This window comes from Lutjanus erythropterus, chromosome 5, assembly GCF_056507025.1.
Source record: "Lutjanus erythropterus isolate fLutEry1 chromosome 5, fLutEry1.hap2, whole genome shotgun sequence".
NCBI classification, from domain to species: domain Eukaryota; kingdom Metazoa; phylum Chordata; class Actinopteri; order Lutjaniformes; family Lutjanidae; genus Lutjanus; species Lutjanus erythropterus.
Window position 1 is genome coordinate 40,825,602 of NC_139321.1, and position 24,761 is coordinate 40,850,362.

The 24,761-nt window shown below is 37.9% G+C and overlaps 1 protein-coding gene across 1 annotated transcript in view; it reads left to right on the forward strand.

Moving 5' to 3' along the window:
* Positions 1–24,761, forward strand: part of glra1 (glycine receptor, alpha 1) — a 193,699-nt gene that overhangs the window by 25,965 nt on the left and 142,973 nt on the right. The window contains exon 2 of the mRNA XM_084719810.1: positions 16,607–16,731. Within this exon, the coding sequence (XP_084575936.1) occupies positions 16,607–16,731 (125 nt within the window). The remainder of the gene's footprint in view (positions 1–16,606; positions 16,732–24,761) is intronic.

Here is a 24,761-nt window from a genome sequence, read left to right on the forward strand (position 1 = left end):
GCAATAGCAAATATGTTTTTTAGAGAAATGCAATACTGCCTGAAATACATTTCTATTAACATAATGAGGAAATTATTAAGTTGATTAACGTGCTTGGCAAGTGGAAAAATACTGAATCTATCAGTAAAAATGTCACTGACAATGTATTTCATTTGTTTTCAGACAAAATAGGCAATCTTGCAAGACATCCACTCCAAGTGACTACAGATTAATTCAAAAGTCAGTAGTGTGTGTGACATGAGAGGGTTTTTATTAATAATAAAATGAAATGCACAGCATCTGTGCATTTGCACAACAGTTGCGCAACATCTGTTCTGCACATACTGTACATGTCCTTATGCATATGTGTGCGAGTCCTTAGATGTCTGTCTTTTGTAAATCACATTGGTGCAAAACCTGTTGTGTGTGTGTTTTGCTGGTGCGCTGTAGTTGATGGTTCAGGGTCTGGAGGGTTTCAGCAGCAGGACCCGGGGTCCTCTCACAGTTAAAGGTTTAAAGTCTATGAGTGGAAGTCCTCCATCGTGCCCCTCCCCCTGCTGAATTTCACGGTGTCAGTGTAATTCAGCCCAAAGTGTCGTCCCGTGCTACACGTCCGGGGGAAATGATCTTTGTGTGGAGGACGTGCTGGTGTAATCCCAGTCTGTGACTAATCTGATTGCACCGTCATCAGCCCAGCAGTGTGTTTGTTCAATGCTAATTTAAAAGCCAATTCACATGGCTCTTATGCTTTATTGTATCATCTCGGCGGCAAGCACTGTGCCCAAACAACAGAATTTTTTTTTTCTTGTTTTTTGTTTTTTTTTGTTTCAATCGAGAGCTTGATCCTATCACACTCCCACTTGTCGTCGCTGTAAAGAGGATTAAGCTCAGATTCGTCACGTCGCGGCGGGAATTATTGGCGCTGAGATAATCTCTGATCCACCTAATTTGCTGTCACAGAGAAAAGAATTGGATGAAGTGAGATGGGCCTCAAAAACCTGATGTCTCCTCATTGATCGGCGTAAAGTCTGAGTGTGTGAGCTCTGCAGTTTTTGGGAGACGCCATCAGGGGTCCATTATCTGATTATTGATACTGCAGAGATGGTGTGTTTCTCCAGGATGTCCACACTGATTCTCTGGTGACACCTGAGGTTGTTAGGCTCTGATAAGCTATTGACAGCTATCGTCTCATCAGTTGACTTCAGTCCACTCGCTCTCATCAGCCCCTCATGTGACCTCAGGGGCTCATCAACAAGAGGAGCAGTTATTAGTGTGAAATGTTTAAACAGATGATTATCATAACAAGCTAATCACTTATGGAAATGTGCTTGATTTAATTTCAGTGGTCACAGTTTTCTTAGATCATTTTCACTGTTAACACAATCAGACCCTGCATGATTTTAATAAATGTAATTTAGTTAAAAGGATATTTTAGAGCTGCTTTGCACTTCATACAAGAATAGATGGAAGGATGAGAGCAGTAGGTGTGTTGTTAGTGTGCATGAAACTGAGATATCTGATCCTTAAAGGCATAATATGCAACATCTTCTCAAAAAAAAGGCAATGTAAAGACTCATATAAACACAATCCCTTTCAATCATATCTGCAGAGACTCTGCCCTCTGCCTGTATTTCTCATTATTCTGTTGTGCTCACAACACTTTATCAGCTCAAAATGTCAGTATTTGACATCCTGGGAATGAGATTCAACAATAAACTATCTTTCTGGTGCGATTAAGAACAGCTCAGACAAATCCTACTGATTCACCTTTAATACAGCTGCACAATTAATTGAAATATTATTTAAATTGCAATATGGCCAAGTGTAATATCAAAATTGCAGGAGCTGCAAATTTTTGATAAAACTGTATGACAAAGCAGTATTATAATGAAGTACTGTAGTGCTGCATGTTTATTTGTTAAGCTGGAGATATACTTGCTGTTTAACCATGTGTTTGCGTTTGCGTATGCATAGCGTTAATTTCTGAGGACGCGCACAACCATCACTCCAAATGGACGGAGGATACTCGAGGCAGCCATGAAATGTAGGGAAGCGTATGCGAACGCGTAGTTAAAAGCAAGTATATCTCCAGAGAGAGAGCCCAACAAATGTCACATCATCATGATTTTAATAGTTTTGATCAGTGAAAATGATCATTCTCACTAAGTGTGCATCATATTGGAATCTGTCAAAATAATAATAATGAATAATAAACCACATCGTGCAGGCCCAGTCCTTCAATGGATAGTTCACCCAGAAATGAAACTTCAGCCATTATTAGTTCATAAAACACTGCTGGAGTTTCACAGGAAAACGGTGTTGCAGAATCTCCCAAACAGTGGAAGTGAATGGGGACCAGTTTTCAAATGTAACAATCCAACTGAATAAAAACGTAGATTTCTAACATTTCTGCCACTGAAACAAAAGATATCCCTATAGCAAGTCACAATTATGATTTAATAATTTGAACTTTCATAAGCCCATAATTTTCACTTTTTATCTCATAATTATTTACCACGGGGATTTTTGCTTTCAGTGGTGGAAATGGGCTTCCATATTAAAACTATCAATTACATCACAGAACAATGTTTCCCCTCAGTATTAAATTTATATGATATTGTGAAATTAAATAATTTGCTACTGATTAAAAAAACTTTTGCCAGTTTATGTGACTAGACAAGGCCATGTGTTGTCCCATAGCAGTGATGCTTTGTACTTCCACTCTGCCGGCTTTTCAGGCATTTGATATAATTTGAAGCCTTGTAAAATATGAATGAGCATATGATGATGGTGAGTTACTTGCTACAGTTGAATTCTTAGTATTGATGAAATGGATAAATGTTAAAAATGAGGAGGTTCAGCTCTGCTTCTTTGGTGGCTTATACAAATGTGTGCGATGAACTTCAGACATGAGACTGTCCCGTCTTTTCCCAGAGCAGTTCCTTTGTGAGAGCTGACCAATGTCAGGCCTACTAACAGAGCTGTCAGCAGTTTGAAACTAGACAATATTTATGGAAAATGTCTTTTTCCCTCTAAGCAACCAAAAAGCAATATATAAAAGCAGTTTTACAAAACACAAAGCATGTGTTATAGACCAGTGTTTCCCCTATCCTGGTCCTCAGAGCTCACTGCCCTGCATGTTTTAGATGTTTCTCTGCTCAAACACACCTGATTCACATGATCAGCTCATCATCAAGCCTCTGCAGAAGCCTGACAACAACCTGATCATTTGAATCAGGTGTGTTGGAGCAGAGAAACATCTAAAACATGCAGGACAGTGGGCCTTGAGGACCAGGGTTGGGAAACACTGTTATGGACCATACAGAGTGACACTGCTTTTAATTTGAGGGAACGTGAAGTTACCTTATCAACACTGATTTGTTAATTTACATGTCCACAGTTGTCAAGGTCTAAACCAAGGGAGATTTAGTTGAAAAGTTAACATGTTTTATTTGAGTTATTTGTGACCGTGTCTTACTGAACTGTGTTGTTTTGCATCTCCATAAAGTCCAACCATGTATAATAGTGTGAACTGTGCTTGTTAAGTACTAATTCTGGTTACTCACAATGTAAAACACAGATTCCACCCAGCATAGACAGTTTCAATGTATTTAGTAGATATGGAAAAAAAAAGACCTTTAGTCAGGCTCCTGTGTAGTTTGCTTTCTATTCTGTTTTTAGACTCAAAGATGAGAGTGAGAGGGGGGAAAAAAATCAATATTAGCTTTTTATTTTAGAGGAGTGACGACATAAAGTGCAGTGTTGGCCAGCAGACATGTGACCTTCTGTCACCACAACAAGGACAACTGGAGGGAAGTGTGCTGACCACACACAGGAGACTCCACACAATAAACCATAGACTCTGCATTCATAAAAAAAATGGCTTATCATTTTCCACAAACAAAAGTAATACTGAACAGTGACTTCAGGTAATGTATGTTCACACAGCTTGATTTAATTCAAATTGGATTTAATTCAAATTGGACAGTTTTTGTACAATTTTCACCCTATTACTCATCTTTATTTCTCTTTTTAGAAACATTTTCAGTCATAGAAGCAGACCTAATAACTAACATTTTTATTATTATTTAGGGGTATTTCAAGGAACACACAACTGTCTTTGTCAACTCACATTATATTAAATTTGAGGACACTGAAGCACTGCAGTTTAACTCGTTTTCCCCCCGGAGAGAAGACTATTTATGTTTTCTTTTCCTGAACTTCTATCCTACATGATTCCTCTAGCATCACTGATGTGTGTGACCTGTAACCTTTGATTGTTGCTGGATTGGACCGTCTGATTTCTCTTCTGGTGAATCTTGAGGGGACAGTGTTGACAGGGTTTCTGTAATGAAGAAAGAAATTTGTTGAAATTGTAAAACTCTAAAATGTCCTAAATGCTTGTATGGACCTTTAGTGGATCGCTGCCGTTTCAGGTTCAAGTTGTTCCTCAGATGTGACATCTCAGACACCTCTGGCTTGACGGTGATGAAACTTTGAGGTGTGACAAATGTTGCCTTTGTGCACTGGCATTTAAAAAATTACCCACATCGCAAATGGGAGGTCTGCAACTAAAGGTCAAAATTTCAGACTTTGAAAGGCCACAAATGTTACAAAATGTTGATGTATCTCCATCCTAAAGCATGCCTCAACATGTTTATTTGTTCTACATTTGTCCATTTTCCGGTGGAGTCGGACTGAATCACAGGGCAGCGGACTGAGTCAAAACCCCTCATACAGTACGAGACTATTTGTCATTTTGTCCCTCAAACTATGTCTGTCCCCTCTCTGTGACGTGCTGTATGTCAAGCCTGGATTTATTCACTACAGCTGATGTAAACTGATGCCAGTTCTTTCAGTGGAAGATGCTTTACGTATAAAGAATAAATGCTTTTCTGCAGCCAATTTTTAATATCAAATATCAAAATATCAGTTTAGATCAATCAATATAGATAAGAAATAATTTAGCAACTAAAAAACAATAAGAGCAAAAAAGAGCAATAAAAATATATAAATAAACAATTTATACTTTGAGCTAACAAGTCACAGTAACATTCATCAGCCACATGGCATGATGATCTGATTTATGATCTCATGATCAATGATCAGTTCTCTTAAGTGGTTCAGTCTGATCATCAACATCATCAGTCACGATGCTTATAATATAATTGTGAGTTATGATTTATGATCATTACAAGAACATCGGCATCATTTTACAGCAGAGACAAGACAGACAGAGAGACAGAGAGAGAGCAGGGCCTCATCTGTCAGCTGTGTGAGACATCACTTATTCACTTAAGACATAATTAGAATAACATTAATTATAGGGGTTTTAAACAGCATGTGGGGATTCTGCTCATTAGTTTTTTTTATTGTTGTTTGCTTGTTTTTCCAAAGAAGAAAAGCGAAAGCATGTTCAAAATGTTCTGTTCTCGTTTTCAGCTGTTTTTTTTAATTCTCAATTTTTACACACACACAAAAAAAACCCTAAAAGAGTAATTAAGCACAAAAAACTTTTTGAACTATTCATACATATAAATGTATATTTATACTGCATATTCAGACTTCTAAAACTGTTTAGGGGTTAAAACTGGAGTCCAGGCTCCAGTACACTGTAAACCACTGCTGCATAACTCATTCTGTCATGTTTCATGGCATCATCGATTTTTGAAGTGGATTGACCTAAGTTGGCCAAAAATGTTTACTTGTTAAAAAAAAGGTGTTATTGAGCTAGCTTACCACTTGGTTAACGTGTCAGTAAACAGTTGCTGATCAACACATCAAGCAAACCTGCTGTTTTTCTGACCACCTGGTGAATGTAAGTCTACTATCCACTAGCTCTGTCGCTATGTTCTCTTTTTTCCTGTTTTTCATGAGGCTAGGCTCTTCTGGTTTTTTACTTCAGAGCATGTTAAATGAATGAATCGATGCTTAAAAAAAATTCAAAAAGCAATATGAGGGCCAGTAACCGGTTAAGATCAGTACTGGCTGTTTGACCGACTTCAGACTTTGAAGCTGGAAGTTTGTCATGTTTTATGTTGTTTGATTTTGCAGGTTAATCTGTTGATCTTGGTGTTGATATGTTGTGTGACTAACATGACTACTACCACAGGCTGGGCAATGTTGGACTGATGTTGTAATATTGAAGGACAGTCGAAGAAACTATGTGATTGTTAAGTCTCATCTGAATCCAGTTAAATGCAGAGAATATTAAGTGGAATGGTTGGTTACTGTTTTTAAATTGTGTTTTTTGTTTAAATTTAGATTGCAGGGCTATTGTTAGCTCAGCTTAGCATTCTTTTAAACAAAAGTGTGCTCTGTGCTGGAATGTGTGTGTGTGTTCCTGCTGTATGTAAATTTACCTGACATGCCATGACAGTAACGATGTACTAGGGCGGGGAAATATATCAATAATATCATGTATCACGATGTGAGACTAGATATTGTGATAGTTTTTGGATATTGTGATATATTGTGATATGACATGTTGTTCTATTATTTGCTTTTACCCGGTTAGTCATTATATTCACATTACTGATGATTATTCACCAAAAAGTCTCATCAGGTTAATATTTTGTGAAAGCACCAGTAGTCATCAGGTATTTGGTCAAAACATATTTTGATTTTGATCTACTCATTTTATCCCGTCAGCCACTTCCACCGCTTGGAGTATCACAAGTCAGTCAGTCACAACCTACACGATCAATAATTTGCAGCTGTATCTCCCAGGCCTACGATAGACAGTAGCTATATGTGAAAAAGAAATGGTCAAACTGCAGGAATTCAATTGTTTGGCAGTGTTGTGTAACACTGAATAGCACCCAGCTGGTAGCTTGCTCAGACCATAAAGTTGAAATTGAAAGGTAAGATCCATAGATAGTGTTAGCTTACTGCGCTAAAATAATTCATTCATCATAAATTGAATATTGAGTCAACCTCAACTACCACAGGAATTCTGCCACTGTGACAGCCCTAATATTCTCTCTCTTTTTAGCTCAGATTTGGTATCCACCAACTCCTGAGAGCAAACATTTGATGCTGGATGTTTAGCTAAAACCAAGACTGAAAAATGAGCTAAAACAGATTTAACTTGGGCAGTATTTTCTTTTATTGTAAAAACTATGCATCAGGTTCGGTGACGGTATTTTATCTCACAGTGTTTAGCTTTATTTACCTAAACATCATTATCATTTATGATACATAGAACCATGATGGTGTTATTTATGTAATATTAACTTGTCTTCATCAATATCCTCAGTCATGATCATTATAATGTCATTATCAGTGAGATGATTTATGACCGTTTATAACATCATCAGCGCCGTCACCATTTAACGCTGCAGACAGACGGAGACTGCATGGCTGGGTCTGTCATTGGTAACTGCCCCCGGTGTGTGTGTGTGTGTGTGTGTGTGTGTGTGTGTGTGTGTGTGTGTGTGTGTGTGTGTGCGTGCATGTGGTGAGGAGGTCATGTGACACTGCAGGCTGCTTGGCCAGTGACCTGACAGGCGGGGTGACCCAAGCGGCTGGTAACAGCGTGGACGGAGACAGCAGCCAAACTTCATTTATTGGTCCCCTTCTCCTCCTCGTCCTCTCCTCCCTCACACACACACACAAAAAGACACACACCCCACATTATCCTCCTTCACCCTCCTTCCTCTGTCTCCTTGGTGCCCTGCATGATTTGTTTTTCGATGTTTTTCACTGATGAGGGCGAGTTGCTTGGAAGGTTGGAGTGTGTGTGTATGTGTGTATGCATATGTGAAGATTCATGGGTGTGTATGTGGAATCTTTTGCAGCAGTGTGTGCATTTCTGCATTTTTCTGTACAAGTTTGTGTGCCCCTACTTATATCTGCTTTTTCACACAGTGTACATGAATACATCATGAGACGAGAACCAACGCAGCATTTGTCCCGTTTTGTTTTGTTTTCCAATCACGGCCGCTCCATAATTCCCGTTTTCACCCGGTGGACTGTGATTCTGATCAGCAGTTTCCTGATAAAGCGACAGTGCTGACTGCATTACGTGTTTATGAATTGCTAATGGCACTATTTATCATGCCGCGCGTCACGATTTACCATATTGAAAGTCACGCCTAGCGACTTTACATTTAGAAGGTGAAAATTTAAGCGCGATCGACTGTGTCATCTGTCATTTTAATTTATGAGAGATTAATGTGGCGACGCTCTCCTCCCACACACTCATCAGCAGTTACAGCTAATGGCTGAATAATTGTCATTCTCACTTTTACCACTTCAAACTTGCTACTTTTTTCTTTTTTGCAACTCTTCCAGACAGGTCTTTGGATTTTCTGACCTTCAAAAAGTCTAAAAATTGAGGCAAAGAAAAAGAAAGTTAGATCCAGTTCGCCTTGTTCCACTTTGATTCACCTTTTGTCTGTTTTCAATCATTGATACGACGAGCTGAGCTGAGTCCTGATGGCTGAGACTGACTGCTGCTTCAGTGGACATCAGAGTGCAGCAAAGTGAAGATGTTCCTGCACCAAAATGAATTATTCCTCATAAGCACAGTCCGTCCATAACTTCCCGTCTTCTGTTAAAGTTCGGCTGAGCCAGAACCAAAATAAAACATGCATGACAGGAAAATTCCCATTAGGCTTTGAATTAATTTTTCATACATATTTATACATTTTTATGAGCCATGTTTGTCAAATGTTCAAAGAGGATTTTGATCAGACTGGCACGTCTTTGCCAGCTGAATTTAAAATAAGTTTTTTAAATAAGTGTTTTCTGTCCTTCTAAATCTTTCTGTCCTTTAATATAATTTGCTTTCATTTTAATTGAATGTTTGACTTCTAAATCTTCATTTTCATCTAAGTTTCTCCTCCGATTCTTTATATTTGCACAAGGTTTTTTTTCAATTTGTAGAGTATTCTGCAGCTACATGCTTCAATACTAAATGGCAATGGAAAAAGTCATTGAATGTAATCTATATATGTATGAATATGGACATTAATTGTTAATTTTTCATGATAGTCAGCACAATATTCAAAGTAATAAAGATGCACGTAGTATAAAGAGTGAGAAAGTCTGTGTAGTGAGGAAGTTTGGGTGGATGGATGAGTTGAGCACAGGACTTTTTCAGGAGACAGGGATTTGGTCCCTGTGTGAGACCAGAAGTCAGTACTGACTGTTTAAAGGAAATAGTTATTTTAACCAAAGCTATAAACCTTTCCTAAATCTGACCAAGTAGTTTTGGCACCTGAACTTAACCAACTTTGTATCTTGGTATTTTGTGATTTCATTTTATTTTTTTTATATATATAAGTCAGTGTTACTGGTCAAACTTCATGCGTCTGTGGGTTTTACAAATATTAAAGTATTAAACAGACCTTGTGACAAAACCTTGCAACTCTCCTCAGGGTTTTCACAGGTCTTTAAAGGTCTTAAATCCAATTATCTGAATTTTAGACTATAAATACGTTTTAAATACAATTTTGAGGGTTGACCTCATAATGTTAATTAAAGTTGTATGAGAGTAAGTTTTTCTTTTAAATGTGTTTTTGAGAAAAATCTGTATTGATCACACTGTAATAACTACAAATGACAACAACATTTTTGGCAGTATGGTTTTGAAATATGTCTGAAATTGCATTCATAATGGTCTTAATAGGTCTTAAAACCTGCAGAAGCCCTTTACCATGGATTCCCAAACTCTGCAAAACGTTATAGCTCTACTCTGCCTCTTTCATGAATTAAAAATTTAGGTTCAGAGTTTTTAAAATGTAGTTTATAAAAACAAGATTTTTTTCTCCCATTTCCTGAAAAGTAACAGTTTTTTGGACATATATGATTTCTATATGATAGACGATGATGATACCTGCTATCGGACTAAATGTGTAACACTGGGCAACAGTTAAGAGGCACCGTGTGAACCTTCAGCCTCGTTTGAAGCAATTATATAATGAGAGTGGGTTCTCAGCGTTGTTTGTGTACAGAAGCCGGTGTGGCCTTCCGCTCTGGTGTAATGTGTCTGTGTGTTGCTGCTGTATGTAAATGGGGATCTGTCGTTGTGTATACAAATAACATTTTGCTTTAAAATTGCAAACTTGACTGCGGAATGAGAACAGCAGTGGATAATGTAGTACATTAGTTTGGTGAGGGTCATGAGAAAAAAATCAGTCTCCCCAGCTCAACAACTCACTATGTATTGGGGACAACACACATTGGCCAAAGGCTGGCACCCAAAAACATCCCAAATACAGCAAAACACAGTCAGAGGGCAGGTGATGAGTGATGACTGAGTCATCTGTACATCATTTTTTTAAAGGGATAGTTCACTCAAAAATAAAAAAATCAGTCATTATCTACTCACCCTCATGCCGACTGAGGGTCAGGTTTAGTTTTTTAGTCCACAAAACGCTGCTGGAGTTTCACAGGAAAACAGTGTTGTAGAATCTCCCAAAAAAATGGAAGTGAACTCAACTTTCAGTCGTCATGAGGGGGAGTAAATAATGACTGAATTTTCTTTTTTGGGTGAACTATCCCTTTGAGAGAAGTCCTATTAATTCTGCCTTTAATTAAAATATTCATACTGAAGATTTTTCTCACTGCACCTTCTCATAAAACTGTATAGATACTGAAATGATAGCGTATAAATTCATATACTTGATATACAGTGTTTCATCCGTGTCCTGGTCCTGCATGTTTTGGATGTTTCTCTGCTCAAACACACCTGATTCAGATGATCAGCTTGTCATGAAGCCTCTGTCTGATAACCTGAAGCCTGATAATGAGCTGATCATTTGAATCAGGTGTGTTTGAGCAGGGAAACATCTAAAACATGCAGGACCAGGATAGAGAAAACACTGATATAGTTGGAAATTTTGACACCAATCAAGTTGCTCCAACAGAGTTAAGAGAACAAAGTGAAATTCTGCAGCATATGAGGAAGACAAGATGCTAGAAATTAAAGATCTGATAGAACTTTTTAACAGTAAACAAGTTGTTACATAATGTTAGTTTTTCATATAGATAATAATTGGAAGCAACAAAGTTTAAACTTTGTAAAATGAACTTTACCAACAGTTCTAATATTTTTTTAATGCAACATTTAAGACTAAAATTGACTGTAAAACAGTAAAAAGGCTACAGAGTTCTCTCTGTGTTTTGTTGGTTAAAAAGCTCATTGTGAAGCTGTAGTCCAATGAAGTGGGTCAGTACAGCAGCGTATTTATAGCCCAGATCACACTGCTGTCCGTGCTCTTTCTCCAGGCGCAGCGAGAAATGATGCAATCAAATACAAACTGCACTACAAGTGGCGGTTAATGCAGTTCCACTGTAAGGCCACGGGTCAGTTCAGTCCTCGCTCAGAATGAAGTCACTGTCAGTTCACTTTCAATCTAACTCAAGCAGCGAAGCACTTCATTTCAAACCCCAAGCCTCCTCTCTGTAAAATGCTCATACAGCTTGTAACACCAGAATCAAAAGCAACATCAGTAAGTGATAACCTGATTTCACCTGAATGAATGAATGACTGAGTCAAGGTGAGTCATAAAAAAACATAAGATCTTTGAGTTTTGTTCTAAATTTGCTTCTAGAAATAAACTAAATATGAGAAACAAAGAAAAATTACATGCATTATTCATTCATTTTTTAAAATAAGAATCCAGTGGGTTGACCTTGAAGGGAAATAAGCTGTGTGTTGCATGTCTTCTAATTCTGTCTTTGTGAGGACCTATTTAAGTTTTAGACCTTGAGTTTCAGGACGTTTTGGAAAGATGAGATGTTTTTAGAAAATCAGGACATTTGGAAAGTCAGAATGCTTTTGAAAAATGAAGACCCTTTTTAGACAGTCAGGACAATCACAGAAAGTGGTGGTGTTTTTGGAATCTTGGAAAGTAAGTATCTTTTGGGGAAGGCAAGATGTTTTTGGAAAGTGAGCATGTCCTTTGAAGTTTTACAAGATGTTTTTAGAAAATCAGGACATTTTGGAGAGTCAGGATGCTTTTGCCAAATGGAAAGTCTGTAAAATTGAAGAAAGTCAAGTCTTTTTTGGAAATTAAGGACATTTTGGATAGTCTGGACTGTTTTTTAGCAAGTAGGACAGGACATGTTTGAGAGGTGAGGACATCTTTTGAAATTCAAGACAGCTCTTAAAAGTTTTTGGAAGTTAGGCCACGTTGGTAAGTAGTGACATTTTTGGAGAGCTCACATCTTTCTGAAGAGTGAGGACATGTTTGATAGTAAGATTATTATTATTATTTTTTTTTTTGGATACTTTGCACATTTTTGAAACTGCATATTTTTTGGAAGGAAGGATGATTTTGGAAAGTGAGCATGTCCTTAAATCAATACGGTTTTTAAAAGTCAAGGCTTTTTGGGAAAGTGAGGCCATGTTTGTAAAATCTGGGCATGTTTTTTCAAAAGTTAGGACATGTTGGAAATGAGGACAATTTTAAGTTCAGATATTTTTGTCAAAACAAGTCAAAAAATATAGAAGGACATTTTTAGAAAATGTTATACAATAAAAATTAAACATCTTTGGGAAATTAAAGATTTTTTCTGCTCATCACCTTTTCACACTTAAATGACTATTAACCAACTTTGTATTTAGGAATAAAGAATTAGGTAACAGGTAAATTAGGGAATGCACTGTGTCAATGAGGGTCTTCTCACCTACAGTAAAAATATATCTGGAATTGTGTACAACAGTAAGTGAACAGTGATTGATAAACTGATGGATGGTAATGAACAAAATTGATCTTGAATTCTTTAAATCCCAGGATCATCATTTGAATAAACCTTGTTACATATCGAGCTGACATTGACATTTACTGTTATCAACAAGTCAACTATATTTTACAGCTGTGTATCTTGGTTGCCATGCCAACCCTCCTGGTAACCAAGGAGCCAATTAGTGAGTTTTTGTCTTTCTTTTCATTTATTTCTTGTATGTGATCCATTCTTTCAAAAATGTTCTTTGGCAGTCATTTTCAGGCTCACAGGCTGTTTGGATACTTTGGCTCGATCCATCATCTACGTTCATAGTGTGTGTTTGTGTATGTGTGTGTGAGTGTGTGGAGTATTATTGACTGTTAGCGCTGGAGTCTTTGTATGTCTGTGGACTAAAGGCCGTACTGGGGATTTGACATTATGAAGAGAGCATCTAATGAGCATCATGGGCTTAATAAGGTAAAGAAGTCAACTGTGCAAAATACCACGGCCTTATTGTAAAATCAATGTGGCATTCTGCAGGACTCTCAGCTGGTTAAGTGAATTAGAGCATTAGTTTGAATAACTACTTTAAGGAAAGATGTGTGTGTCCACTAATGCATTAAACTTCAGTCAGCATGAACTGTAAAAGTTGACTTTTAATTATTCACTTTTTAATTAAATTAGATTAAAGTAAATGAAATTAAAGGATGATAAATTAATCTAATTTAAAGCACTGGTGTGGACAGGTCCAGGGATAACCTCTATGAATACAGGGATATACACAGTGAATAAGGACTAATACATAAGAAATTAATAAAGTTAAAATTGATAGAAAAAATTCTCTCATCAGCATTTCAGAAACATCTTTTCTGTGCATTTTTAATCTTTCACTTTATTATCACTTACAATTTGTCTTTCTGTATTATTCAGAATTGTAAAAGAACTGAACTACAGTGAACTTTTAGTCATAAATAAAATATATATATACATATATGTATATATATATATATATATATATATATATATATATATATATATATATATATATATATATATATATATATTTTTTTTTTTATCACTTTTCTAGTTTGTTCTATGGAAGAATATATACCTGTTCCATAGCTATTCCAAGCTTTTTTGATGACTAAGTCCTAAATTAAGTCCCAGTATAAGATTCAATATGAAACTTGATTAAGGTGCAAATGTGCTTTCCGAATACATTTAATGTATTTCACAGTACATTGGTAGTCCAACACTGTTTTTATCCATGGGTTAAACCTGCCAGTCACTTTCATGAGCTGCAGTATTTTATACTGAGGTTAAGGGAAGCCTCCAGAAGCAACCTTATTAAAGAGTGACCTGAAGGCTTACTCACTCTTCTTCAGATCTCACCAGTCAGACTAAAACACTGTCTGCAGAGGAAGAACATGTAGGCCGAGGTGAAAACAAATCTAAATATGACCTATTTTGTCCAGTATACCTAACTATTGTTTTTGATTCATGCTCTATTCTCTGGTGTGAAAGTCACATTTTGTACGACACATTTTCATACCTAAACAACAGAATAGGTCAATTGCCAATGACTCCCAGAATGACAGATATGATTACTGGACAGTACCAGTGACAAGCATACTGGACCTTAAATATGTTACTTAATTTAAGACTAGTTTGGGTTTTTTTAGGCACCAAAGCTATTTATTTAGGCTTAGGCACCAAAAGTTGGTTACAAATACAAAACATAGGCATGTAAGTCATGGAAAGTAGGCCTAAATAAAGTGATGTTGTGAAACGGTGGCAGTTTGGTTTTGTTTAGGCATCACAACTCTTTGTTTACGTTTAGGTACCAAAAAGTGGTTACAAAGATTAAGATTAAGGCTTGAGTTAAAATGAGTATGCTCCATAGGTCAGTGGTTCCAAAACTGAGGGGTGGGTTTTGGGTCACTGCAGGGGAATGTGGATGACCAGGGGAAAAATGTAGAGTGAAACAAAGTTAAATTAATATGATTTATGTGGGGAGTTTGCAGATGCTATCATGCTAACCTTTACTTAAAAAATTCAACTTGAATCTTTTTTTATTAGTTGTCTCCCCAGTTGTTGTTAATGATTGATTAAAACGTGGATTTGGGGGGACATTAACTTTTTTCAGTCTTTGAAGGGGGGCCTGCCAGAAAAAGTTTGGGAACCACTGACATAGGCTAAGTAAAGGAACGTAGGCCCAAGGTATTTGACTTTATACATGTAGTTAATGTTGTGAAATGGTGGCAGTTTGGTTTTGTTTGGAACCAAAAGTTGGCGATGTTTAGGAAATGATCAAGGTTTGGGTTAAAATAAGTAAGTCATGTTATGCAGGCTAAGTCACACAAGGTAGGCCTAAATCAAATGACATTAAACATTTGGTTAACAATGTGAAACTTTCACAGTTAAGTTAGGTTTGGGCACCAAAACTTCTTACTTGGCTTAAAGGGTTTAAAAGAAAATGGTTTGGGTTAAAATAAGAATCTTGTATAAGTTACATGATGGAAGTGGTATAAGTCAAGTTACATAAATCATTTATGTAATGTAGCTTAAGTAACTTAAAACTTGATTGAATGATTTTTGATTTTACACCGGACAAGAACTGCAGTCTCCTAAATGAAAGTCCTGTCTAAACCACCCATCTGACCTGAACATTTCCCTACACAGGCTTTCTCTCCTGTAATAATTACTACAGCTAGTAGAGGTTACTGCCTAACAATAAATGTAAATGGGGTCAGAATAGGTTTCTTGCAACCATTTTTCTGGTGAGGACAAACAGGTTTTGAACATCCTTCAGTCCACCCTAACCTTCTCTCTGTAATTTTTTCCTGTGTCACAAGAAGGTCACTCTTTTTGTCCTTCATCACTATGCTATTTAATGCGTCCCATGAAATAGTATTGTTATTTTACTCATAGAAAGATTCAAAAACAAAGAATAGATGTAAATGTCCTTTGTTGCAGCACTTACAAGAATCTTGTTACTGATGGTGTTCGCACCGATGAAGTCACTAGAGATGGACGGTTGACACAAAGGAGTCAAAGTCTCTGGAGGGCTCAAAAGCGAACTCTAATGTCCCAGAATCACTTTCTTCTGTCTCATCCTGGCCTGTTACTTCGGGGCCCAGCAGGGGTCTTGCCTCTTCATCCAGAGCCACTGGCTGCTTCCCTCTGCTGCCCCAGACATAGATTTGATGCTTGAACGCAGGCTCTGATTCCCAGGTCTCTAAGCAATTTGGTAAGAATTTCTCTGGGATATAGGAGTTGCTGGCCAACCAGCATCTTCCAGTCGTGGGCAGAGTGTAGCTGGTCTTGCTCCGGTGGTGTGGAGCCACCTTTGGAAACCCTGCCCCCTCACGAACAAAGGTGGTTGTTTGTAGGGGGTTGGATGCTGCTGGTGGCAGGGAGTTGGTGGCAGCTTGTTTGTCTTCCAGGGTATTTGCTTGGCTAAAATGGCTACTGGATACTAAAATGGCTAAAATTGAATCTGTTCAAAGATAAGATAGTTGAATGAAATTGTGATGACTTTATTTGTTTGAGTTTTCAGTTACACACAGAAGTGCAGCAACATGTCAGCAGTGATATGTGATTTCCAAGACCTCAGGGTCACATTTCATGTAAATCAAGACATCCAAACAAAAGACCAACACAGTAGTTTTGACCAGAGAGGACAGTTGATCAGTCTGCTGACAGGCTACTGTGACCTTTAACCCTTGGCCCTTTTCTCTCCTGGGTGCTCGTAACACTGCCAGGCCATTGCTGTGGATGAAAAATAGCTTTGGATGCAAAACTCAAAAAGTCACACAGACTGTTGATGCATTATGACTACATTCCAGTGTTAGATTCATGTTCTTGCCTGTCAAAAGTCTTCTCATTACAGTCCGATGTCAGCGTTCCATACCTTTTCTCTAACCACATCTACCTTTCTGTCTTCCAGCTTGGCAGCATCGAAAGAAGCTGCGGCGAGGAAAGCTGCCTCCCCGATGCCGCCCTCTGAGTTCCTGGACAAACTCATGGGCAAAGTTTCAGGTTACGACGCAAGAATTCGACCGAATTTCAAAGGTAGGAGTCGCCACCAAGACTCAGTCGGATAAGACGGGAATGTAGCCAAACAATATCCTGAAAAGACCTGGTAATGTGTTGTTTCTGCATTTCATTACCTTCTCTAAATGCCTTTTTAAGGCTTTAGCCAAGGTTATCACAGAGAAAGGTTTGTATTTATTTGTTTTATTGAAAAACTGAGAAAAGTTCAGAGATGTAACTAAAATTCTGTTGCTTTGTGTTTAATCATCTCTTTGTTTTTGGTTGTTCTCAATCTGTTGATCTCTTTCATTTGCCCTTTGCAGTTTGGAACAAAGGTAATTCTGCCCATTGCTCAACATGCCAAAGACAGAATTAGTTTATTTTAGGTGTTAGACCCTCAAACCTCCCTTTTCCTTTTTTACAACACCCCATCCCTGCACTTTTAGCCCCAATCAGACTATAAAGCAACATTCCCATTAAGACATTTTAGGATTTCTAGTTATTATCGTGCTAGTTGGCTACATTCCTTGGTATCCACACAATATCCTGAGTGCTTGTTTTGGTGGTCAAGGTAATGTGCCTCTTCTCCCAGAAGCGTACTGCTGAATTTGATTTCATGATGATGATGTTGGTGATGATGATAATATAATATTTAGTAACCTCTCCCTGAATGGAAGCCCCCATAAAGACACATGTCAGAGGTTTCTATATTAAAATTTATCTCATTAAGAACGCAGTCTGGACATTAATACATTTGTATGACATTAGAAAACTGGGGCAACCCTGCATATTCATTGAACTGTATGAATAATACAAGAAGTTAAATTTTTTGAAGTAATTGGAACAGACAGAAATTTCACAGAAACCAAAACTGGAATCGGCCTGAGTTTCACCTTGTGTTTTCCAACATGAATTGATATTACTGATTAAGAAAATAAAATGTTACATTTGAGCCTTGTTGCATGTTAAACACTTAGTTTCCAGAATGGATGTGAGCAATTTCTATTGCCGTATTTTTAATTCGTCAGGTCATTTGTGTGTTCTGAGTGTACAAAATATTAGTACCCTTGTGATATTCCACCTTTCTGTGTGTGTATCCACTCTAATCCAGAGTATATCTGTTCCTCAAGTATCCAAATCCCTATTACCTTTATAGAGCTATTATATCATATACCTGCACTCCTTTTTATATATATATATTACTCATTCTTGAGAATTGGGACAGAACTTTATTTTGAGGGGGTTTGATTTTTACTCATGCAATATGCTGGAAAATAAAAGATCAAACTCTTGGCTATTAAACCTTGTAATGTGCCAACCTCCTAGTAATATTTGTTATTTAATCAGCTCTGTCAGATGGAAAGTGTTTCACAGCATAGTCATAGTGAGCAGCCTTTTTTTTAAGTGTCTCAGAGTTCTCTTAATGCTAATCAAAATAACCTTTTTTATGCCTGATAAAATCAGGCTTACGTAAAAATCTGACAGAGTTGATGGAAATCTGGGACACAAATTTAAAGGGCCAACGCTTTCATAAAAAATATATTTTAAAACAAAGATGATTTTAGTAGTGTGTTTTTATTAATAGGTGTTATTAGTTATAGATTTTGAAGGCTTTTAACACATTTTTAAATTTTCTGGAACATGTATACTAATGTATATATATTTCATATATATAAATCCTTAAAGCATACATTTTCACACAAAAAAAAACATGAAATTCCTGTTTGCTATTTTTTTTTCACATTTTTGGCTTTTGAATTTGACTTTGTTTTATTTGTCCCAATTCTCATGAATAGGTGATAACTTGCATGCAGGTATTCTGTCAAAGCAGTGTCACCTGGACATCTTGCAATCTGGAGAGTAAAGTTTATTTTACTGTTAATTTGCTCTGGATGTGGGCATTGGGTCGATCAGTTTAGGAGAGACACATTTCCCTCCAAGTTTTATTAAAATCAGAGCAGTGGTATCTGCAAGATAACAATTTTGAATAGGACTATAGTTGAGATTGATGTTGGTTGGACATGAACACGCACCAAAATGTTTTTGTTGCATGTTTCCTCAGACATTTGGCATGTAGAGACATTTCATTTGCAAATTTAATTTAGTGTTGATGATGCTTTCTCTTTGAAATTCAAATGTTATACTTAAATACACTGCTGGTCTGATTTTGGCAAAACCAAAAAGCCAACTCAGAGGGTTAGATGTCACAGAGGTTTGACAATATCCCTGTGAACCTTGACCATTGGAACCAATAAAACCTGGAGGGATGATATACCATATTATATTACTGATTGGCTGTCTGCATCTCTTCATCTTTACAGCAGATTGAACAGGTGTAATGAAGAGGTGTCCTAATATTTTGCACACTGAACACACAGGGAATCAGACTGCTAGAATGTGCAGCAGTGAACCACAGCTTATGTTTATGAATGCTGCCATGGAGCTTTATTCTCTTTTTTTTTGCTGAGCCCATAATGGCATAACCCATTATATGGTGATCTTTGTAAGTGGGATATTTCAGCTCTTGCGAGATCGAATTGGGAGGGTTTTGGGGGGGGGGGGGTTACCGTGACTAAGTGTGTATTATTAAACCTGCCGCGGCTGCGAAAACAGCTGAAACTGCTCGTCCTTCCTGACCTGCCAAGAATTTGTTCCTGTGTTTTGTGAGACATCGTCGCAAGTCAGTTTTGGAGACCACTTCTGTTTATTTAAAAAAATTTGATTTCTCCTCAGCTCTGGTTGGCAATAGTCCGGTGTGATTTACTGTGACTAGTGCTGCATTGACCTTTACAAATCGGGATTTAAACAGGCCGGCGTGACAGTTATTTGAATTTATGACTTTTATGTTTTTTCCGTTCTTCTAATGTGATGTCATAAAAAAGTTAAATGCAGATGAAAGTACCCTTTGGCAGATAATAATAACAATCCTCCAGCTGATGTCAGTGAACTTTAAAAATTTCAACCCCTACGCAAAAAATTAACCTAAAAAAAAGGTATGTTTTCTTTTACTTCTCTTCTTTGGTTTATTTGCACCAAAGCAATTGGTGATGAAGATGTACATACTCAGGAGGATGAGCACATCTTTTATGTAATCTGCTAAGCTAATTGTGTCAGGGGCCATTGTTAGCAGACAGGACCCGATGTGAATTTCCAGACTCTGTCATGGCTGTCAGGTCGACAGAGTGGCATAGCGTGAGCTCTCAGACTTGCTCATTCATGCAGTTTCTCTTTTTTTTGTGTGTGTCCCCTACCAGCTAACTACGCCACCGCATTAATCACATTCATGAAATAAACAGCTTGACAGCTCTGCTCCTTAATAAACTCTGAGGGGAAAAAAGGAACAAAAAGTGTTCTTGTACAGCATGTGAGGGAGTCAGTGAGGGGGAAGGCAAAATGGAGGACTATACTTGTGCAACAATTCTGTAATGTTTCAGAATGCACTAATATAATAACAACTATTGGATTGTTGGAACATGAAAAACGTGGCAGTATTTTAGAGTTTAATTAAATGTTGAATTGTGTAGAATTATCCTTAGAATGAATAATTTTCTATGATGTGTCAGGATGGGGTGAAAGCTGGAATAGCTGAAAAATTCATCACCATCAAATGTTTCATTTCAGTCTATTTCGATAATCACTGATCATTTGTAATAAGGACTGAGCAAAAGGATTTACTTTAACCACGTATTTTTGTATTTAACCACGTTATAGGTGTGGTTTGCAGCACTCTGCATTATCAGTAGAAATGGTCATCTGTTTATGAGCCAGGGCATAACTATTGAACATTTTATTGTATAGTCTCTCATTGCTATTGTTAAAGTGTCTAATGCTGCTGTTGATGTGTAATTAGGATAACATAGTGTGTCAAATCATAGTAAAATTATCTTCATATTTTGTCATTTGTTAAAACACTTAAAGGCCCCTGGGTGCCACCTAACCCCAGTTTGAATGGTCTAGTTTGGTATAAGATACAAATAAATAACAATAAAAGGTGTCAGTAAGACTGATTTAAGTAAATGTTGGGAAAATGGAATACCATGTTTATTCTAGAATACTGAAATGGGGTTATAATTATGTTGGAACTGTGGGATTCTAGTTCATAAAGACTGTTTGATGTCACAGGGTTTGATCAGGATCATCATTCACTCTTGTTAATTCAGAAAAGACTGACACATCAGACATAACAGTGGCACCTGTACTTGTTAGCTTGCAACATAGCTAGCCAGCAAGTAACATAACTCACTAGCAAGCACCCTTACTACCTAGCAAATAAGCAACTGAGCTAATGAGCTAGCAAACTTAACCAGCTAGCAAACAAGGTCTTTCTGCTTACTTTATGTTCTTTGAGTCACATCAGATACACATAAAGTCCAGGTTCTGTTGCAAAAAGACATATTGACTATGACCCAACTTTGATCTGCTTTCTAGCAAATTGCTAACAAAACTGTTAGGCTAGCATGACTAATATCTTCAACTGTATGTACACAAAAGACAAGTCTTCCCTTCAAGAGCTGATAACTGCTTGCTAGCTAGTCCTCCACTGGGAGTAAACTTGCTTGCTAGTCAGCTCTCTACTCACTCACTAGTTAATTTGCTAGCTAATACACTAGCAAGCTATTATCCTGTTAGAAACTTGTATAGATGGCACCATTCTTTCTGAATCGGCAAGAGATAAAAATGATGTGTTTGAACGCTGCATTGTGGGATTCCGAACAAATCATGTGATAGGCTTTATGAACCTCCGCCACTGTACAATAGCAAAAGACCAAGGCTAACAGGCTAACAATTGTCTCCTCCTAAGTCCCACCCCTCTTCACTCTGTCCTCCAATGACAGTTGAGAAAGTGTGGTACCTCGGTCAACTTTCTCTTTTCCTTTTTCCTGTATGTAAATATGCTATGTGCTAGGCTTAAAAATGTTGAAAAGAAAAGCACATTTTGAAAGATATTGCTGGGGGACCTCTTAAATTAACTAATGCCAGAAAAATCCTAGTTCATCTGTATCAAGTATTAGCTAGCTAGTTTGCGGACATTATTGCTAACATTAGCTAACTTAAGATGTGACCCTATATGTTGCTTTTACAGAAAAAGGACGACGTTTACTGAGGTACCAAGTTGGCACAACTGTTATTGGAGCACAGAGCAAAAAGGGGTGGGACTTGTGAAGGGTTGATAAGGGGAAAATGGAATGCTGTGTCAGCTAGATATGTGAAAACTTAATTCAAGAACTTTCTTTGGAATGTTGGCATGTTTAAACCTGTATACAGTTAAGGATACTGGAATGTGGTGAGAATGCGGAATGTTATAGCTACTAAATGGTAACAGCATAAGAGTGCAACTAGTTTTGGTAAATGCAAAATGATTGCTCTTCTCTTCTGCCTACACAGTTTAAGCACACACACACCTCATCAAATCAGCACCAGCCACGCTAATTTTTTTCATCCAGCAACAGTGGATGGAGGGCGGGGAGGGAAACAGGGAAGGGAAGAAATGAGATTTGCCGGAAGCTACAAATGTGCCAGCACGAGAGGAAATTACACTGATCATGACCGGGGGTCCACTGTGTGGGCAAAGAGCTTCCGATTGATTTAGCAGGTTCCTCCATCGGAGAGAGAGGAGAGCAAACACTCCTGACACATTCAGGACAAGCCATTTATAATCCATGAGTTCATCCATTCTTTCATTCTCTCCTCCTGCTTTCTTTCTTTCATTGGCATTTCTTCTTCCTCTTTTTCTGTCTTTCATTGACTCCTTTCCTCTGTCCCTCATTCATTGACTCATTCATATTTTGACACCTTTCTTGATTAGTTCCCTCTTCCTATTTTTGAGATTTACCATTGTTTTCTGTCCTTTGTCCCATTGTTTCCATACATCAGATATTCCTATCCTTTTCTTCCTTCCCTCCTACCTTCTTCCCTTATTAATGCTGACTTTGTTTTATTATATATCTTTAAGTCTTTTTGTTTTTACCTGCTTTTTACCTTGCTTTACTAATCTTTCTCCTGTCATATATTAACGTATTACTCTTATTTCTTGCTATATTATAATCAAGTCATTTTCAGTTTTTTCATACCTTAAAGTTCCCATGAAATGGTAAGCTTGCGCATATTACGTGTTTCCTTTAAATACAGGCAGCTAGAGAGAGACTTGTCATGGACATTTACATTTGTCTCGCATAGCCAGAGCTTTCTCCACAGCGCTTGGCACAGGAGAAGGGTCTGGCTCCACATATGATCATTCTACTACAGAGGAAAATATGCCCTGGTTTATTTGTATTTCTCTAAACCAATCACAGTTGTCTTGGGTGGCGCTAAGCCCAGGATGCAGTGATGGTGTCCCTGCAAAATAGCGTCATGGGAGAACTTGTTTTGTTGGAATGTTTGCATGCAGGGAAGTGAGGCCTGGCATTAAAATGGCTAAATCCACATAAGAGAACAGCTGCTAGCTTGGCAACGTTCATACCGTTAGTGACCAGATGCTGATTTGTCATTTTCAGCATGTTTGTTGCTAACTCTGAACAAGCAGAGAGTGGATACTGCGATGGTGCCTGAAACAAGTGTCAAATGGCAGGTTTATACCTTTAGTACATTTGGTGAGTCAGACTACGTTTATAGTCACCAATAGCCCTTAAAGGCCGTTACACTCCTCACCATGCAGCTAAAGCGGTCCATGGATGTATAAGAATGCTCCTGTTTGCTAGCTAACTGTCCCCAGACTGAGAGCTCCCAGTGAACAGGGCTGGACGGTGACCAAAAACTGTGTCTGAGACCAACAGAGGCCAGACAACAAGGAATCAGCTACAGTAGCAAGCTGATTTTCTTGCTGGGTTTGGCTCCTGATACTCTGGGGCTGAGCTATGGCATACCAAGCTAACAGTAGTTAATGGTTAGCTAATTTACAATGGCAACAAGTAAAGCTATCTATCCATCAGGAAATTCTGTAAATGACCTTGGTACTGTATTTCCTGTCAGTCTTGAAAGTGTGTTCAGTCCTGGTCAGCCTTGAGTCCAGTTTCTTTTCCACTAGCAGCACTAGCAGCAACAGTTATAGTCAATAGTAGTCAACAAGTAAGTTTAAGTTATCTGACCATCATGCAACTAGAGTTGCAACTGGAGGGTAATATTTTACTATACTCTCCATAAAATATGATCCAGTTTCACTCAAATCAGTGAATAAAGTTATTAAGTTGTGCTTTTGTACAGTAAGGCACGGCCCCCAGAAACACTCTGCTCTGGTGCATGGATGTATGCACTGTTACATCCAATCTGGATACAATTTTAGTGTATTCACCCGAGTACAGGATGAGTCATCAACACTTTTTAATTGTTTTGCAGGACAACACAGATTCTAACATAAGATTAATAATATCCAAATGACTTCTTTTGTCATTGCTGGGCAAAATAATGGTGTATAGGTGACATAAAACACAATAAATAAGTGATAGAAACACTTAAAATATTGACTTTGACTTCATGGGAACTTTAAATCATTGTATCATTATATTCACTTTTTGTTCTGTGCCTTTTCCAACATGCATTGCCATCCTTCCTTCATCCTGTCCTAAACATTTTTTATTGTCTAGTCTTTTCTATTTTCCTCTTGCATGGATGAACGGCAAGGTCATTAGTACAGTGATCACCCCATGTATCTTCTCCTCTTCCTGCCCTTCTCCTTTGACCTTCCTTCCCCTCCCCTCCTCGGGCCTCCTCTGTATTCGAGCCTTGTTTACCGATCCCACTGATTCGTGAAATAAATTGGACTTGGACTCAGTTTACCAGCTGAGCAGGCAGCAGTCGAGCTCATAGAGCAAAAAGAGGCTTCACAGGTCCTCAACAGTGAGGACAGGGAGATGCAGTAGAACGGCAGCACCAGGTCTTTTCTGATCAACTAGCCCCTAGTAATGAATGGCCACATGGTGCTGTGCAGATAAATGAGTGTGCAGGAGCATGAGAGACTAAAAGAGAGAATCAGCGAGGGAAAGGTGTGTTTGTGTGTGTACTGTAAGAGTGTTTGTGTGATTCCTCTTATGTCTGAGTGTGTGTGTGTGCTCTTGATGAATGGAACAGACTAC